General features: G+C 45.5%; 1 protein-coding gene across 1 annotated transcript in view; it reads right to left on the bottom strand.

Annotated features, from left to right (window-relative positions):
- Window positions 1–20,549, bottom strand: part of ATP10B (ATPase phospholipid transporting 10B (putative)) — a 369,516-nt gene that overhangs the window by 54,935 nt on the left and 294,032 nt on the right. The window contains exons 8-12 of the mRNA XM_067732943.1: window positions 19,979–20,085; window positions 15,741–15,872; window positions 12,199–12,326; window positions 10,050–10,302; window positions 8,735–8,970 (exon numbers count right to left, since the gene is read on the bottom strand). Of these exons, the coding sequence (XP_067589044.1) occupies window positions 8,735–8,970; window positions 10,050–10,302; window positions 12,199–12,326; window positions 15,741–15,872; window positions 19,979–20,085 (856 nt within the window). The remainder of the gene's footprint in view (window positions 1–8,734; window positions 8,971–10,049; window positions 10,303–12,198; window positions 12,327–15,740; window positions 15,873–19,978; window positions 20,086–20,549) is intronic.

Here is a 20,549-nt window from a genome sequence, read left to right as displayed (position 1 = left end):
TTGGCAGCAGGCCCAGCCTGCAGGTGTCAGCGGCAGATGTCAGGGAAGCTTCATCCAGGCACGCAGACTTGTTTCTGCAGGGCAAGCTTCTTCGTGGTTCCCTTCATCCACAGCCCATTGGTTTGCTGTCCGGTTCATTAACATTTAGGAACTTGGCATGTAGGACGCTTTTAGAGAAAACAGTGCCCCCAACCCCCTCCGGGCCCTTTGGCTAGTCTGTTTCTCTGAAGGAAAAGAAATATACATTTGTGGGGCTACCAGTTGCTCAGATTAGAGCTTTGTGGCAGCTGGGCACCCAACTGGTTGGATTTCTTTCTATTGCAGAACACCCGAAGCTCAGATAAACCCTCTTTGGGGAAGTTGATCTCTGACCTCACACCACATCCTCAAGGATCCTCCTATTATCATCAGATTATATCTATTGACAATTTATAGCAAAGTCATGGGCTTTGGTAAGTGCTTCCATGTACATCATGTAATCATTATAACAGCATCAAAATAGCTACTATCATTCTCCCATTTTATTTATGAGGCAAATGAGGCTCACTGAAGATAAGTAACTTGTCTAAGGTTCCAAAGTCAATTAAAAAGCTGGGTCTTGAATCCAGTTCTGCTGATGCCAAAACCCAAACCCTTAAACACGATGCCAGCACTTCCCAAACTCTAACATATACACAAATCAGCTGGGTGTCTTATTTAAATGCATATACTGATGCAGCAGTTCTGGAGTGGGGTCTGAGCATCTGCATTTCTACAGGCTCCCAAGTGGTGCTCCTGCTGGGGGTCCGAGGACAAGAGTTTGAGTAGCAAGGCTCTAGGCTCTAGGGCTGCCCTATAGATATAGCCCGCTCCCTCTCTGACTGGGGAGTGTTCTGCATGGAAGGCTGGGAGAAGAAGGCCAAGCTCCATTCCATTACTCTCCTCTCAGTTTTAGTGACGGCTCACTCATGGTCACACTGGTGACTATCACTAATTGGGTGCAGCAGATTGTTGCCATGGGAACCCACAGAGCCAGCGGTGGAAATGAACAGGAACCCTGGTGCATAGGCCTGGAAGCAAACTCTGTGGCTTGGTTCCTCCCATGTCTCTATCTCCTCGATCGCCTCTCTCCGACCTGTGCCTCTTATTCCAGCCATTCCTTGGAACCCCAAGTCTCCATTTGCTTGTGCAGAATGTCTCCCCTAAAACAACATGCACTCTCCCCACTAGATGGTCTCTTCTCTTTGCTCTGGTTAACCTTTAAAATTTTGTCTCAAATTCAGCTCTGATGCTAACCCTTCCAGGAAGCCCCCTGATGCCTAGTTTGATGTAGGTGCACCTCTTCTGGGCTCCTATAGCACCTCTGCACTCATACACCCCAGCACTGAGAGCAGTGTCCTGTAGGCACTGGGGTTCTTGCCCCTTCACTGGGCTGTAAGTGCCTGAAATCAGGAACAATGCCCCATTAGACTTTACTTCCCCAGTGTCTAGAACAGTACTTGCTATATTATTTAGTATTTGTTGACCGACCGACAATAAATGAAAAGCTATTCTAAAGAAATGTAGACGCTGAGAATACAAAGACTTGGAAGAAGGGGAGGAGGCAGACCCTTCTATTTGCTTTTGTGGGTGTCTGAACTCGTACAACCACTTGAGAAGTATCAATCAAAAATTTAAAAATGCACACAATCTCAATTTAGCAGTTATGCTCTAAGAATACCATAGAAAAACTTACATACATGTATAAACGTGATGGCTCGACCATCCAACAAATTCTAACAGCCATTAAAAATGGGATGAAGTGGCTCTCTATTGAATATCTGTCAATTTGTCTACATATATGAAATATTCCCCAAGATTCATTAGGTTAAAAAAAAGTCCAAAGTCCAAAACAGTGTGTATGCTATGCTTCTGTTTGTGGAAAAGGATGTGTTTATGTGTACACCCCACTTGCCTGCTTCTATATAGATATAGCACCTCTGGCAAAGACACAGAAATATACAAATAATGGTTGTCTCTGAGGTGGTGGGGAATAGAGGAGGGAGGGAGGCTTACTCTCTTCATTTGCCCTTTGGTTCCTTTTGAATACTTAGCCACGTGGTTGTATTGCTATTGTCGAAACAAACTTTCCCAATTGCTGGGGAGATGAAGGCTGAAGTATTATTTAGGGCAGTCATGTTTTTGCCCTTGATGAGGTTGTGGCCTTGATGATATTGAGTTTGGTTCAAGAATGGGGAGAGCTCAATATTAGTAAATATTTGCTTAAATAGAAGCATGTGGATTATTAAGGTAAGCTTTTCCCAAATGGGACAGAAGCCCCAAGGAAAAAAACTCAGTGGCCTAGCAAGAAGAGTTTCCCACAGCATCCATTCATGATAAAAACCCTTACCAAAGTGGGTATAGTGGGATCATATCTCAGCATAATAAAATCTATATATGACAAACCCACAGCCAACATAATACTCAACAGAGAAAGCCTTCCTGCTAAAATCTGGAATGAGACAAGGAGGCCCACTCTCACCACTTCTATTCAACATAGTATTGGGAGTCCTAGCCACAGCAGTTAGACAAGAAAAATAAAAGATATCCAATCTGGAAGGGAAGAGGTAAAATTGTCATTATATGCAGATGACATGATGTTATACATAGAAAACCCTAAAGACTCCACACAAAAACTACTAAAACTGATAAATGATTTCAGCAAGGTAGCAGGATACAAGTTTAACATATAGAAACCTGTTGCATTTCTTTATACTAACAATGAAATATCAGAAAGAGAAAGTAAAAAAAACAATTCCTTTTAAAATTGCATCAAAAAAGCCCAAAACCAAAATCAAACTTAGGAATAAACCTGACCAAGGAGCTGAAAGACTTATCTGCTGAGAACTATTAAACAATGATAAAGGAAACTGAAGATGATACAAAGAAATGGAAAGATATTCCATGTTCTTGGATTTGAAGAATTAATATTGTTAAAATGGCCATACTACTCAAAACAATCTATAGATTTAATGTGATCCCTATCAAATTACCCATGACATTTTTCAAAGAACTAGAACAAAGAATCCTAAAAGTTTTTTGGAGCCACAAAAGACCCAGAATTGCCAAAGCAATTCTGGGGAAAACCAGCAAAACTGGAGGCATAACCCTCCCAGACATCAGACAATACTACAAAGCTACTGTAATCAAAACAACATGATATTGGCACAATAACAGACATATGGATCAATGGAACAGTAGAGTGAGCCCAGAAATAAACTCACACACCTATGGCCAATTAATCTTTGACAAAGGAGGCAAGAATATACAATGGAGAAAAGACAGTCTCTTCAGCAAGTGGTGTTGGGAAAGCTGTAAATGTAAATCAATGAAGTTAGAACACACCCTCAAACCATACACAAAAAATAAACTCAAAATGCCTTAAAGACTTAAATATAAGACATGACACCATAAAATTCCTAGAAGAGAATATAGGCAAAACATTCTCTGACATAAATCGTACCAATGTTTTCTTAAGTCAGTCTCCCAAGGCAAAAGAAATAAAAGCAAAAATAAGCAAATGGGACCTAATCAAACTTATAAGCTTTTGCACAGCAAAGGAAACCATAAACAAAATGAAAAGACAACCTACGGAATGGGAAAAAATATTTGCAAATGATGTGACCAACAGGAGCTTAATTTCCAAAATATACAAAAACTCATACAACTCAACAACAAAAAAACAAACAACCCAATCTAAAAATGGGCAGAAGACCTAAAGAGACATTTCTCCAAAGAAGACATACAGATGGCCAATAGGCACATGAAAAGATGCTCAACATTGCTACTTATTAGAAAAATGCAAATCACAACTATAATGAGGTATCACCTCACACTGGTCAGAATGGCCATCATCAAAAGTCTACAAATAACAAATGCTGGAGAGGGTGTGGAGAAAAGGGAACCCTCCTACACTGTTGGTGGGAATGTAAATTGGTGCAGCCACTATGGAAAACAGTGTGGAGGTTCCTTAAAAAACTAAAAATAGAGTTACCGTATGATCCAGCAATCTCACTCCTGGGCATATATCCGGAGAAAACTCTAACTCAAAAAGATATATACAGGGGCTTCCCTGGTGGCGCAGTGGTTGAGAGTCCGCCTGCTGATACAGGGGACACGGGTTCGTGCCCCAGTCTGGGAAGATCCCACATGCTGCGGAGCGGCTGGACCTGTGAGCCATGGCCGCTGAGCCTGTGCATCTGGAGCCTGTGCTCCGCAATGGGAGAGGCCACAGCAGTGAGAGGCCCGCGTACCGCAAAACAAAACAAAACAAAAAGATATATTCGGCCCAGTGTTCATAGCAGCACTATTTACAATAGCCAAGACGTGGAAGTTACCTAAATGCCCATCTACAGATGAGTGGATAAAGAAGGGGTGTGTGTGTGTGTGTGTGTGTGTGTGTGTGTGTGTGTGTGTGTGTGTAAGTCAGCCATTAAAAAGAATGAAATAATGCCATTTGCAGCAACATGGATGAACCTTGAGATTATCATACTAAGTGAAGTAAGTCTGACAGAGAAAGATAAGTACCACACGCTATCACTTATATGTGGATCTAAAATATGATACAAATGAACTTACTTATGAAACAGAAACAGACTCATGGATATAGAAGACAAACTTATGGTTACCAAAGGGAAAGGGGGTGGGTAGGGATAAGTTAGGAGTTTGGGATTAGCAGATAGAAACTACTATACTTAAAACAGATAAACAACAAGGTCCTACTGTATAGCACAGGGAAATGTATTCAATATCCTGTAATTAGCCATAATGGAAAAGTATATGAAAAAGAATATGTCTGTATCTATCTATCTATCTATCTATCTATCTATCTATCTATCTGAATCACTTTGCTATACACCACAAACTAATACAATATTGTAAATCAACTATAGTTCAATAAAAATAAAAAAGAAAGAAGTATCCCAGATCTTGTAAGACCAGTTCCGTGAAAAGGGTCACCACAGCTGTGTGCCCCTATATGGGACCCTGGGAGCTAAGGGAAGCAAAGCTGAGACAGGCTTCCTCCATTTCTTGCCCTGTGTGGTCACATGACTTACTAAAAGATTTTGCGCGCTTGACTAGTTAAATCAGGACTCTTACCTAACCTTGCCGTGGGAGTTTGTGCACGTGGGCTGTCCCTGTCAACCTGGAGCAGACTATAAGTATGGCACAAATATCTTCCCAAGAATGAAAGGAAGACCAAGTTTCAAGAAAGGAGGCAGAGGGCCAAAGACACCGCCTTTACTTCCCTCTATTGCATTCTTTCTAGACAGGTGGGAGGGGTCGTGCCCACAGAAGGGAGAGGTGGTGGGGTTTGGAGCCTAAACGGCCCTGATGCAAACTTTATGATTAGGAAAACAGTCTTTGGTCTGATGACTCAAAAATATTTTTCCAAGTGGCATGTCTAAACAAAGACTCTCTACTCCAATCTTGTCTGCTTACAGACCAGGGGGGAAAAGGCATTTCACTTTCCCTCCGGCAGGACTATTAAATGCTGGCTCAGAACTCACCACTTTCCTAAGAATATTACCCCACCCTAAAGCCACAGATTTTAGAGCAGCCAATTAGACAACAATAACAGATGCTTCCTTGATCTTTGTAGTAAAAGAAAAAAGCCAGCTTTTGTTGTAGTGGTTGTTATTGTTGATTTTTGGTTCAGAGCAATGGGCTTCCTTGGAATGGGGTTGGGTGCTCTGCCATGACCTGGCATCCCTGGGGCTTCAGAGGCAAGTTCTGGCTGAGTTTACAAGGGAAAGGTAAAGCACTGGTTTTGCCAAGACATTACCCAACGAGGTTGGTTGCCAGACGGGCGGGTGCAAGAGGAGGCAACACAGAAAGCCTGCCAAGCAGGGGTGAGTGGGAGCCAGGAGCCAGGGCATCCCCCCGGGGCTGACACGGACGTTCTCCATGGACTCACTCAAGGGTCTGCCACTCAGACACAGAGAGTTTACAGGTTAGTGTCAGAGCCCTTTAAGGCAACATACATCACCCCCTTTAGCGAATGCCTCCCAGGCTGTACAAGGCGCCCGTCTGAGCCAAATGAAGACCATTTTCCAGTGGGGTGATGGTATGCTTAGAGCGTTTCTCAATCTTGGTTGCTCACTGGAATCATCAGAAATAGAAACATGAATGCTCAGGCCCCACCCTAGACCGAATATCCCAGAATCTCAGGGGAGAGAGCTTGACATTGTGTTCTATGAAAACTCCCATTTCCCCTCCCTGTCATCAGTTATGTGAACGTTTGTCCAAGGCAGACAGCTTTCCTTTAGAAAAGTCATTTAAAACTTCTAGTAGTTATCCATCTGTCTAGAACACATGAGCTTTAAGAATTAAATCCTCAAAATCAACTCACGAGGCATAACAGTAATCCCTTTTCAAGATGAGAACATCGAGGCTTCCAGCTCAGTGAGTTGACCAAAGTCATGGAGCTAATACACGGTGGAGCAAAGATGAGAACCTGGGACATGTGACCCCAAATGTGCTTAATTCATAGCTGGCAGCGACCTTGCAGGTCAGCACAAGCATCATGGTATTTGACTTTTAGGACAGCCAGTCAGAGTTGTAAGCAACGTATTTTCAGGTGATGAAACAGGGAAAGAGAGAGGTTTAACATGTTGCATGAGGCCACACAGCAAGCCTCAGCAGAGTTGAAACCAGAGCCTATGTTTCCTGACCCTTGACCCAGTGCCCTCACTAACACATAGCCAGGATGCTGACCCCACTGACCCCAGATTTTCAGCCTGACTTGTAGAACAGCATAGTTAGCAGCTCATAAAGAGAACACATCACCATCCTGTCTTGCTCAGGCAACAAGAGTTGGGTCTTACTCTCTGTGTCCATTTCCTTATTGTTCCTAAATGCATTTAGTTAGAACTGGACTTGGAATGTGCCAGCCAGGGCAGAACAATGACATCCAGGATCTGGAGGCAGCTCATAAGTTGACGTGTCCCTTTCACTGACCATCAGCTAAGGGCCCCGAATAAAAGTTATACTGACTGACTCAGGGCTGCAATTTTTCTGGGCTGCTGAGATTTGTCCGGCTGGGCAATGAATCTGTGTATCCCAAATGAGATGTACACAGGAAAGCTTCCTTTTTTCCCCCGTGTCCTGGGGGAGACATTCTCAGACACACGGGATGCCCATGGTATCTAGAACTGGAAGATGCCAAAAGACACTGGTAATGCAAGACTTACTACCTGTGCCCAATGAGAATTCACTGAATTCATTGTCCAAATATTTAGGTAAAGAACTGAGGGGAAGGGCATTCCATTCAGAAGGGACAGAATTAAATTAAAGAAGGAAAAACTTGACAATATGCATGTCCTGTTGTTACTTCATTTGGGAAAATCAAAAAGAAAAATAAAACCTAAAATCTTCTCAAAGGATCATTCTTCTTGTAGGTTTATAAGCATCATATGTCTTAACACACTGTTATTGTTTTCTCCTGCTACTATTGCATTTCTGTGCATGATAATAACATAAGAGAGTTAAATTTGTACTTACTTAAAGTTAGATAAACAACAACCCAGAACATACAGTCTCACAGCATTTCTTGTCACAGCCAGAAAACAGAGTCCTGGATAATGAATACTAGGTAGCAATGTGGAAAAGGCTCTTGATATCATGTCAGATGAAAAAAACCCAGCAGCTATAATTTATGTGTACTATGACTGCAAAAATGTTAAAATATGTAGTTTGTGTGTGTGCACGTGTGTGTGTGTATTAGTGGGGGAAATAAAAGACTGGAAGGAGATTCACCAAAATGATCATTTTGAAAATCTAATGTTCTAATAATGGGATAATAGCACTTTCAGTCCCTCTGTATGTGTGTCTTGTTCAAGATACCTGGGGCTCCCTGAGGCCTTTTCTGTAAGTGCAGAAGACTCTGGATGATGTGTTCCCCAGAGGAAAAGCCTGGTGCAGAGGAAAGTGTGATGAGATGGGAGTCAGAGGCCCTGGTTCTGGCCTTGACTTTTTGGGCATGCTGTGTCATCTTGGGGAAGGAACTCAGTTTCTTCACCTGCTGCCTGGACGTCTAGTGGTAACTATCCCAATGGATCAAATGTGAGGGGCCAGATGCAGAAAGCCCCAAAGTTGCAAAGTCGAACATCCTAGGGGCCTGGCAGTTAGCCTAAGGGAGTGACGTGGACTGAGTAAATTTGACAGAGATGTTCTTTGCATCATAACAATTTAAGGCTCTTTATCACAATAAATACATTCTCCCATTTTTCGTGAAACCTAAGCCTTACGGGCTCATCTTTTGTTTTTCCACTTTATAGAAACGTGGACATGTCAGATATTTCTTTTTCCTCTTAACTGTATTTTGGAAAAAATGCATAATGAACATGCTGCTGGGCCTCAGCTCAGGGATGAGGATACAGAGAGAGGGGGTGAGGGACAGTGATGGACTGAGGACGGCACGCCCAGGCTGAGCACTGACTTCTTCATTCAAACCACTTATTGCCACAGGGAAATGCCGGCTTAGTGGGGACACTTTTTTCAATCCCATTTAGAAATCTCCCAATTTCTAAACATTGAACATTTGAAATTAACAAGAATCCTACACCTGTGTAGATTACATACAAGACCAAGAGCTGCCATTCTGAGAGCTCTTCAGGGTTTATACACCCTTTTCTCTTTCATACCCCAGAGCCCTCCCCCTTCTCTCCCCGAGACAGGCCACTAGCAATTCAAAGAGGAAAAGGCAGGGACTTACTATGGAGCTGCTGAAGGCCACAGCGGGCTGTGAGATTTCACAGCGCCCCCTGGACCTTTGTCGCCAGTGGCCCTGGATGCGTGCCCGGGCACTCTGGCTCCTCAGAGGCTGGGACCCTCCTTGGCCCCTTATTGTTGCTGGTCCCTGGTCCCTTCGGGCTGGGAAGGACAAGCACCGGTATTGGGTCCACTCTTCACTGTCTGAGTCCAGCTCCTCTGGGGTCTCTAGTCGCTTAGCTGCAGGAAAGGAAGCCCGTTATTGCGCCAGTCACACCTTGGCCAGATCATGGTTGGGGAGATGCCAGACTTTGGGGGTGGAGCTAAGAGTAGGCAGCTGGCTACCCCAGCTGGTGAAAGAGGGGTGCCACTAAGTTGCACAGGTTCAAATCCTGGCTCTCCTACCTCCTAGCTATGTGACTTTGCGCTTCGCATAACCCATGCCTCTCTTTCCTCAATTAGGGGTTATAAAAAAGTACCTAACTCACAGGTTGTTTTGAAGACTTAATGATATAATGATATAAAAGTGATTAGCATACTCTAAGGACTGGTAGCGGTAGCTGTATTATTATTAAGAAGAGATTAGAAGCTCCATGTAAATGGTTACCACTGTGGCAAAGGGGATTGGACCGCCTTTAATATCCCCTCTTTTCTCTTTCTCCATCCCTCCCACTCAAAAGAATGAATGCTGCTCTTGTGAGTTTCTTCTCCTAGTTAGGAAGCGCGCGCACGTGCGTGTGTGTGTGTGTGTGTGTGTGTCGGGGGAGGGAGCTGAGGGGATCAGTCAGCTCTGTCGGCCACCTTCAGTCTGTGCAAGATGACAGTCCAGGCATTTTATAGCCACACCCCCTAAGGCAAAGCTTGGCGTCAGTGAAAATCTAAGAGACCAGTTACTATGGAGGGCGTTTCCTGGATGTATCACATCTCACCATGTGCCTACACCTGGGCCTGTCCTCTCAGGTAAGGGGACGTGAGAAATTCTTAAACTTTGGCTACATGACTGGCACATAATTTGGACATTTCCCCAGTGCATTCCTGACAGATAAAAATCCTGTGTGTAAATGGCACCAAAGATCAACCGACTGGAGGGCTACCACACAGGAGATCACTGATAGCCTTTGTGAACAAGTGCACGTTTACAAGTGATAAGAACAGCATTGATCTTTGACAAGGAAGCCACAGGGATGCAGGAAGCTACTTCCCACAGAGCCACCCCGCCTCTGCTGGGAGCCAGGATAATGGTTTTTATCATCATTCTCTCAGGAGAGCAGGGGCAATTCCTTTAGAAGAAGGGTGGGAGCCCCTGGAAGCCCTCGTACCATTTTCTTGGTGAGAATACTCGTGGCCCATGATGGTACAACGCCTGAACACCATCTTGTTCTCGGTCAGTGTCCCCGTCTTGTCAGAGAAGATGTACTGGATCTGGCCCAAGTCCTCAGTGATGTTGAGGGCTCGACACTGAATGGACAAATACGTCTCTTCATCGTACAGGTCAAGGTCATTGTGCAGGAAGAAGACTTGCCCGAGCTTCACCAGCTCGATGGACACGTACAGGGAGATTGGGATCAGTATCTGTGGGGAGATCAATTCCCATCGTATCAGAAAACGGGCCGGTCCCCCATCTCAGAACCTTCACTGGGTGATGGGAGTAGCAAAGGGATTTCATGGAAAGCTCAGGTCAGCTCACATGTGGACTTTCTCTGAGAAGTTAAAGATTAATGACCTCATGCCTCCCTTGGCATTCTTAGGGTCATCTGAAAAAGAGATACACCTTCTTCAACCAGAGATATCCAGTACGGGGTAGGCACTCACCATTGCTTGTTTAATGACTGAGCCAGGAGGAGGTAAGGAGCTCTAGCTACCTCAGTCCAGAGTCTCCTGGTGCCCCTCGGATCTCTATGCCACCAAAGACCGCTGCCCACTTTGATGGGTATTCAGACTCATTTTCTTTTGAAGGATAGTTAACTTACAATGTTGTGTTGGGTCCAGGTATGCAGCAAAGTGATTCAGTTTTATGTATATAATATACATATATATATTCTTTTCCATTGTCGTTTATTACAAGGTTTTGAATATGCTACACAGTAGATTCTTGTTGTTTATCTATTTTATATATAGTAGTGTGTATCAGCTAATCCCAAACTGCTAATTTCTCTCTCTCCCCCCCTTTTCCCTTTGGTGACCATAAGTTTGTTTCCTATTCAGACTCATTGTTGATCACTGCCCACTGATCCAATACCTAGTACCTATCAGGTGCTTTAGGTGTCACATGCCATTCTAGGTCCTGCAAATGGCAGTGAGCAGAACAAAACCTCATGTTCTAGTAAACAAACAAAGAAATAGATACTGGGTAGCGGTAAGTCTCATGAAAAAGCGTAAAGAAAAGTGAAAAGGGTGAAGGCTGGGAGGGAGTGGGTCATAAGCCATGACCTTTGCGCAGAGACCTGAAGAAATGAGGGTGTGAGCGTGAGGTTATCTGTGGGAGGAGGAGGGTTCTGGGCAGCGCATGGGTGGCTGGGTGCTTGCAGGGTGGGCATGAGAGTCAGCAGGCCTGTGTGTGAGTGTGCAGGAAACAGCTTGGAGACGTGGTCCAGAAAGGAGTCAGGGTCCAGATCACCTAGGACCTTGTTGGTTGCAGTCAGAACTTCAGTTTTCACGTTGAGTGGATGTGAAACCACCAGAGGGTTCAGTGCAGAGGACAGCATGACCCGATTCACATTTTAAAAGGATTACTGTGCTCAATGAATGAACGAACTAATGAATGAAAAAGGATCATCAGTAAGAGGACAGTGAAACACCCTCAAATACTGTAGGGACTCAAACATAGATGGGGTTTTGTTAAAACAAAACTACAACCTGCCTTATCTTTTCATAGACTGTGATTACTTATAGAGCCTGAGGATTTTTTTAATCTGTCTCTTTATACTTCACTGCAGGTGTTTACCTACAGTCGTTGCCTTTCTTACGTCCCTCATAGGTGCTCTATGTTTCTGTTTCTTTCCTCCTATATAGTGCCAGTTCTCTTTTTCCATCTCAAACTTTCAAATGAGAAAACACTAACCTGTGGTTTCTTTCTCTCAGTGTTTGGGGTCTGAAAGTTCTCTGTAGTTCTCTGTGCTGCATTATCTTTTGTTGTTCCCAGGTCACTAGGGTTTACCTGTTTAGGTCTGGCAGAGGGACAGGCACACGTGGATCACTGCTATAATCTTACTTTTAAATGGAAAATGCTGATAAATATTTTCCTCTGCTATTATCTGAGGCCAAGGTCCCCTCCACAAGGCAGGGCTGGTCCTGGCATAATCCCAGTTGTGAATACTTTCAAAGACCCATAAGAAAGCGATAAACATTTCCCCATCTCAGTCCAGTTAGTTCTTTCACGGGGCCAGCGCTGATTTTTCTTTAGTTTGCAAAGTTGTGCAGATATTGGCCACGGGTCTTCTGGGTCCCAAGTTACAGAGGGCCTCCTACCTGGAGCAGAATGATCATGGTGAGGAACATGTAGAAGCCTCCAAGGGCAAGGGGAAGGAAGTTGCCCTCGGCATCTGGCACATCAAAGGGAGGGTGTTCTGCAAAGGTTCCATTCCAGAGGCTGTGACCTAAGAGGAGGCAAAGCCAGGCATGAGGCAAAATCTCCCATTAATCCTAAATGGGTCACTTACATCAGCCCTTCCCTGACCTATTGCCAGAAGTGAGCGTGCTTTGGAGGAACCCATCCTTTTTCTATATAACATAGGTGTGTGTGTGTGTGTGTGTGTGTGTGTGTGTGTGTATTAATTTAGCTCTAAAGTGGTCCTTCATATATACTACATTTCAATCTCTTGATAGGCATTAGGTCTGTCCTCCCAGAGGAGACTAGCGTGGGGATTACTTACATTTTGTGGAAGTCCTGTTATTCAGGGGTTGGAAAGCAAGAAAGGGGCATGAGTTTTTTTTTTTTCAGTTGTGTGGTAGAAAGTACATGGCTGGGAAGTCTTCACAGACCTGTATCCTAGTCCCTCTTTCTCTCCCATGCACATACCCATCCACCCATCCATCCATCCAATCAATCATCCAATTACCCATCTACCCATCCACCCGTCCATGCATCCATCTATCCATCCGTCCGTCCGTCCATCTATAGCTCTGTTCAGTCACTCCTCCCTGCCTCCTTCCTTTCCCTCCCTTTATCCAAAATTTTTTAATTCAAGAAGGAGTCGGTCCTACTTCTTGTCTTTGAGGAGTTCCCTACCAAGTCAGGGAGTCCGATGTAAAGATACAAATCCCACCTAGCATGAGGGGTGCTATGCTAGATCCCGGAACACTACGAGAGCCCATAGTGACAGCACCAGATGCAGACCGAACCCTCTGTTTCCTTAACTGCAAATGGGGATAACAACACCCATCAAGTGAGGATTGATAAGTGCACCTCGCACCAAGCTCTCTGAATCTCAGCATCCTCATCTTGCAATTAGTAATAATACCTTCTCCATGGGGTTGTTGTGAGAACAGGATAACCTAATGTGTATGATGCTCTTGGCCCCAGGGCCGGGACTATAGAGAATAAAAGGCATAGGGGTTCCTACCCTGCCCCTAAGATACTTCTTTGCACAGGAGGTTGGGTCACATACCATCAGATACAGCAGAAGAAAGGAGACTTACAGACGTGAGGTTAAGGGCCAAATGTAAGGCACAGAGTAAGGGTTACTACAGACCGTGAAAGAAGTCAGAGCAGGCTGCATGGAGGAGGAGGCCTGGAGGGGTTCTGAAGCCCAGGTGGGTACTGGGTGATCAGAAAAGCCTGGGGAGGACATTCTGGGCAAATAAAAAAGAAACACCATCTTCACACAATTAAAGCAAACATGTGATAAATGACCCTGAATGGTGCTCATTCGAGAGCTTTCACCTCCTGCGGGAGCTGTGTTTGATACGGTGCCAGCAGCGGCCTGTGTTATTCTCAGGCAGAATAGAATCCTGCCCCTCCCAATTACTTTCTCCACGTATTTATTATCTTGGGCAATCTACCAAGCTGCTTCTGGTTGGCCTGTACCTCATCTAACTCTGTGACCTTTTAATCATTCACTTCCTTTCCCTGGAGACGCAGTGAGATGATCTCCAATGTCCTTTCCAGGTCTGACGTTCCCTGAAAAACCTGTCCCGAAGCAGAGCTGACAGTTCTCCAGAATTTCCGGGGACACAGGGATGGCCCACAAAACGAACAGTTGGTTTTCTGGTTTGCCTGCTTCCGTCCCATGCGGGTGCTGCCCTTCCAGCCACGAGCCCCTCACATGGAGTGCCATTAGACACATCTGGGAAGCATATTCATTCAAAACTCCAGGCCACGCACAAGATTGAATCCCACTGTCTTCACTGTGGTGACATAGAAAATCTCTGTGGGCCTAGGAAGATCTTAAGCTTTGGACACTGTCTTTCTTTTAATCTTTTTAAATTTTGTCCACACCTCATGTCTTGCAGGATCTCAGTTCCCCTGCCAGGGATTGAACCCGGGCCACAGCCGTTACAGCACTGAATCCTAACCTCTAGGCCACCAGGGGGCTCCCTGGACACTGTCTTTTAAAAACAGTGATGGGTGCGATTTCTGACAAAAGTAAAGCCCAAACGCTATAGCTGCTCACTGGCGTGAGGATGGCAGGGGGTTCTGGACTCAGCATACGAGTTCTCCCTTTTGATCCTCCCTGCTTCTTTTTGGGGTCTCCTTTAGGGTCCTGAGAACCATCGTTAGTGTTAAGCCACAGAGGGGGAGAGTGGGTAAGAGTGAGGGCCCCTCTTCCCCTACCCTCTGAGGATCTACTGAAATGGCTCTGATCACTCATGTCTACACCTCCCACAGCTGTCTACACCTGGCCGTCGTAGAACCTGGCCACGGCCCATTTCTAATCAGGTCTCCATCCTTGGCCTTGCTCTTGGCACACCAAATGGCCGAACACTCCTCTGCATAACATGGCTCTCCTTCCTGCCGCTGTGCTTTGCTTGTGCTGCCCCTCGGGTCAAGTGACCTCTCTCTTTCCTTTCACAGCTGCCTGCCCCCTCCTGTTCCTGTCCCCGCCCTCCTCTGGTGAACACCTGCTGCATCTGGGAATCAGCTCCAGCGAGACTTTCTTCCTTGATGCTCCCATAATCCCGGTCGTGGGCTGGATAATGGCCCCCTAAGGTGGCCACGCCCTCATCCCTGGGCCCTGCGAATGTGCTACCTTAGATGGCAAAAGGGACTTTGCAGATGTGATTTAGTTAAGGATCTTGAGATAGAAAGAAGAGCCTGGATTATCCAGGTGGGCCCAATGATGGAACTACAAGCACCCTTATAAAAGGGAGGCAGAGGGCCACACTCCCACAGACAAGGAGAAGGAAGTGTGAGTGGAAATTGGAGTAATGCGCTTTGAAAATGAAAGAAGATGCTTCAAAGGGAGAAACACAGGCAGACGGTAGAAACTGAAAAAGACAAGGGACCGATTCTCCCTCTGGAATCTGCAGCCCTGAGGACACCTTGGTCTCAATCCAGTGAAACCGACTCTGGACTTCTGAACTCCACAGCTATAACAGAATCAACTAGCATTGTTTTAAACCACTGAATTTGTGTTGACTTTTGACAGTGGCACTAGGACACGAGCACAGTACCTGGTACCGCCCTCACTGAGTGGGACAGATGGTGTTACTGATTCTGTTCTCAGATTGGACTTCCTCCTACTAGACTATGAGGACCTTCCTGCTCTTTGAGGACCGGTCCTGTGATCGATTCATCTCGTTACCCTTTCATGACAAGGGGGTGCCTGGTTCAGGAAGTATTTCTTGGACAGACACATGATAGACGCTCTTCCTAAGATTTAGAGTGCATACTACTTTCAGGAGAATGTCATCTGCATTTGTACTTAATTGGCACCCTGTTAAAATACGGAGTAGGCTTTCTTTGAGGCTTTTCTTTCTTTAGATGAGGAAACTGAGGCTCCGAGTTGCAGCAACTCGCCCAGAGAAACGGAAGATGATTGTGGGGTTGTCCTTTCCAGAACATTCCATACCTACAGCCCCAGTGAGGCACATGAGGAAGAGGATCCCGATGCAGAAGAAGATGTCTGTGTTCATGCGCCGCTCGATCTTGCTGCGTTTGTACCGCGGGCCGCTGTTGTTCAGCATGGCTTTTGTCTCATGGCCTTTGAGAGAAAATGAGATCGTCAGCCCTTGGCCCCTGTTTGCCTCTGGCTCTTCTCCCATGAGATTTCGATACAAGAGAAGCTTCATTCTCTAACCTGAATCTGTCCTGCTGCAGGGAGGTTCTGGGAACGGCCGGAGAGACCTCACACAACTTGTCGGCAGGTTTTTACTGAACATCCCCTACCTGCCAGACACTGGTGGGCATGGACAGAGCTACTGTGCACAGGCTGTGCCCTTGCACAACTCGAGAGGTAGCCCTCATTTTGTAGCTGTCATAGATTTGTAAGTCCATTAGGACACATTTGTAGCAAATGACAGTAAGCTGTCTTGAGGAAGGGCCATCTTTTTCTAATTTGCACAGAGGTGCTGTTATGGGCTCAGTGGTGGGATACAGTGGTGAGAAAGATGATTCACAATCTGGTGAAAATATACAGGGAAATAAGTAAATAAGGTAATTACAGTTAGCCATAAGTCCCATGAAGTAAACAATAAATAAAGGGCTAATAAATAAGAGATGGTGTTAGAGTGTGGTCAGGGAAGGCTTCTCAGAGGAGGTGACATTTGAGAGAGACCTGAAGGGAGAGAGAAGAGTTGGGAGAAAAGGGTTTTAGGCTGGGGAACAGTATGTGCCAAGGCCCTGTGGCAGGACTGTACTTGAGGCCAGTAATTATCATGCTTGCTTCTTTGCCTAAGGTGTTGTCGTGCTCGTGCAAGAGTGGTGGCGGCCAAAGGTCTCCACCCCAGCATTAACTCTGGGCAGCTACTCTCCTACCCTGGAGTTCTGCATAAAGTTCTGTTTAAAGAAAAGACAGTAAAATTTTAAAACTACTGAGCTCATTCAGGCACCCACCGCCCTTTTTTTTTTCCCAATTAGAGAAATTCAGGACCAAAACGTAGAAGGGACCCGCTCCAAACGAAAGAATAAATTGACACCAGAGCCACATGGAGAGCCCAGGATTCTGACTCCCAGTCTATTTCTCCTTCCAGTAACTCCTGGAACCCAAACCACCCAGCTAAGAGTTGAGAGTCAAACTGAGCCTTTGTCTTTAGAACAGAGCCTCCCCTTTGGGGCTGCCAAATTGTATTCACCACGCTGTACCCCTCAGCAGTCAAATTAAAAGAGACCCGTCACACATTTTCTGTGCAAAATTAGAGAAAACCAATACATCAGCTCCAGCAGTGTGTGGTTTAATGCTACTTAGCTGGTGGCCTCGTGGATTTAAAGCAGCAACAAAACTGTAGGCGTGAGCATGCTAGGCTTATTAAATTAGACTCAAGTTGCTGCAGCTGTGCAGGGGCTGACACAGCTGTGGTTCCTGCGTGCCCCAGGCTCACCCCGTAAAAGGGGTCCTCGGACCACCCACTTCACCCACCTGCTTCCTCACTTCCTAAGATACCCCTGTTCTTTTGGCAAAATTTGGGCTCAAGGGGGAGGCAGTATGGTGTAGTGGATAGAATGTGGGCTCTAGTGTCCGACAGAGCTTGGCTCTGCAGGTACCTGACCTTGGGTTATAGGGAATTAATCTCAGGAGACATGTGACCTTGGGGGAATTAATCCTTTTGTAACTCAACCCCTTATCTGCAAAATGAGATATAGTTGTTGCGTGTTTTGGGGTGGGGGAGTGAACTGATATACACAAAGTACCTAAATTAGTTTCCAGTACACAGTAGGGGCTCAATAAACGTTTGCTGTGAGGAGCGCATACCTCCACACTGAATCTCTTCCTTCTGGAAAGCTCACTTGTCCATTTTCTGGCCTTTGACTCTGAGGTGCTCCCACTTTGTCCATCTGTATTACCAAGGCAGAGAATGTAGCTCTAGGCCAGTCATTCTCCCCAGGGGACACCTGGCCAAGTCATGAGAAATTTTTGGTTGTCACCTTTGAGGAGGTGGTGCTAATGACATCTAGTGAGCAGAAGCCAGGGATGCTGCTAAACACCCTATAGGGTGGCCCCCACCACAAAGAACAATCTGGAACCAATGTCAATGGTGCTGAGGTGGAGAACCCCTGGTCTACACAGTAACACTAAACACAATTTGCACCATTTTTGCTCACATTTCTTGAGGCCCTAATGGGTGCCAGGCACTGTGAACCTTATAACCCTAGGAGGCAGGGGTTATCAGTGCTCCTTGTGGTGAAAACTGAGCCAGCTTCTCAGCAACTTGCAGCCAGGCAGCGATTCAGCCCCAGGCGGCCTGAGTCCCCAGTCACGATTAACTCTCCCTCCATCTGCCTCCCCACACACCGCTCCCATCACCCACTCCGACCTTTGTTTCTGATTAGGCAGAGAAGCAAATCCGTGTCTATGCAGGTTTTTTAGGGCGGTAGGCATTGTGGAAGTGTTCTTGTCTACTAGGTCTACCAGATGGCATTGAACTCCATTGCCAAAGACCCTTGAAAGCAGTGACCTGTACTGACAAATATAACATCCCTCCCCCAAATTAGGGAAAGCCAGCTAGATTGTGACACAACTTTTTAAAAAACATATTTTTGGTTTTTTTTAAATTTAATTTGATTATTTTTTATACTGCAGGTTCTTATTAGTTATCTATTTTATACATATTAGTGTATATATGTCAATCCCAATCTCCCAATTCATCCCACCACCACCGCCTCCCCTCATTTTCCCCCCTTGGTGTCCATACATTTGTTCTCTGCATCTGTGTCTCTATTTCTGCCTTGCAAACTGGTTCATCTGTACCATTTTTCTAGATTCCACATATATGCGTTAATATATTTGTTTTTCTCTTTTTGACTTACTTCACTCTGTATGACAGTCTCTAGGTCCATCCATGTCTCTACAAATGACCCAATTTTGTTCCTTTTTATGGCTGAGTAATATTCCATTGTGTATATGTACCACATCTTCTTTATCCATTCCTCTGTCAATGGACATTTAGGTTGTTTCCATGACCTGGCTATTGTAAATAGTGCTACCATGAACATGGGGGTGCACGTGTCTTTCTGAATTATGGTTTTCTCAGGGCATGTGTCCAGTAGTGGGATTGCTGGGTCATATGGTAGTTCTATTTTTAGTTTTTTCGGGAACCTCCATACTGTTCTCCATAGCGGCTGTATCAATTTACATTCCCACCAGCAGTGCAAGAGGGTTCCCTTTTCTCCACACCTTCTCCAGCATTTGTTGAAAAACCTATTTTTCTTTCACAGTCCCCCAAAGGGAATCTTAGGGTGGATTGATGTTTTAGTACTCTTCTATGTCTAACAAAAGTGGGAGTCTACTCCGACCAAAACGAATCAAATCAAACAAAGTAACAAGCAAATGAAATACTACAAGGTGTCCCAGTGAGTGGAAGATCCAGGGAAACGTATGCTGGAGACTTCCAGGGAAGGTAGACACTCCAGGGGGACTGTGTTTCCTCTATAGAAGAAGTCTGCAGTTGTTCACGTAACAATAGACACGTACTGAGTACCCACTGAGTGCCAGGTGCTAGGTACTGGGGATACAGCAGTCCCAAGACCTCCCTCCAATACTTCAGGTACCATTGTGAGAAGTGCTGCTGTTACCTTTTATCAATGGGAAGCAAAATCAAAGTGCAAAGGAGAGATAGGCCACCATATATGGAGACACAAAATGAATAGAGGTAATAATAAAAACAATAACTAAAACCCATCCCGCCCTCACTTGCTACACACAGTTCTGGGTTCTTTCCATGTGCTGGGTCACTGGACCCTCATGGGGGGCCTATGGGGCAGGTAGAAATATTCTTCCTGTTGTATAGCTGAGGACACTGAGGCACACAAGGTGAAGTTGCTAAGTTTGGTGAGGTTATTCCTCAGGCTCAAGGAGATACCCTTCATCCCACCTGTGGTTAGTGTCAGAAAAGTTTTAGGGACACATGAGCATGAGTCCCCCTCCCTGTCTTATCTGGATGAGTGACAGTAACTTGGAACTGAATTATGTCTCTGTGGACCAAGTGAGCTGCTGTGATTCCAGCCTCAGTTTGCTTAGCTGAGAAATGGGAAGTCACATGACTCTACTCCTTAGAACTGATGTGAGTTCCCACTGACTGAAGATAAATTTGGAGGAGGTTTTGGAGAGAGGATAAAGGACAGGGACATAGGAAGCTGTCCAGGGACAGTTACCCGCGTAGATGACAATGCCAACAGCCACTTTGGTGTTTCTGATGGTGCAGCCTCGAAGCAGAAGACTCTCACTGCCAAAGCCGGTTCTGCTCTGGTCGGGATGTTCCCTGGGGATGAGGAAAGACAGGGAGCTGTTTGGTGGCCTCTCCACGCTGTCACCGGTGAGTGCCATAGAATTAGAGGGGCGAGTAACAAGATCCCTCTTCTCTCTCTTCCTCAGAAGAGTGATATTAACTCAGAATCTAATCCCCGTGTTCAAGTGCAACCCTTCATTGCTCCTGGGATGTCTAGTGGGGGCTGGACCATTAGAAGGGAATTACCCATCCCTAAGGACGTAATCATTTACTCACCTAAAAGGCAGAACTCTGCTGAGGAAGCCTTGAAATAAACAGACCTCACAGGAGGTGGACCAGCGACCCTGTGCAACATCGTGCATGGCAGCTTCTCAAAAGCGAGGTACATGGAGTGTTTCCCTTTCTCTAGCCTCCAGAAGCACTGCAATTTTCCACCTCACCCTAGAAACTTCTGAGTCAGTCCACATTAGTGATTACGCAGCGTCTGGCCCTTATTC

Source organism: Pseudorca crassidens, chromosome 3 (assembly GCF_039906515.1).
Source record: "Pseudorca crassidens isolate mPseCra1 chromosome 3, mPseCra1.hap1, whole genome shotgun sequence".
NCBI lineage: Eukaryota > Metazoa > Chordata > Mammalia > Artiodactyla > Delphinidae > Pseudorca > Pseudorca crassidens.
Note: the sequence above shows the minus strand (reverse complement) of the source record. Positions and strands in the feature narration are given on the sequence as shown.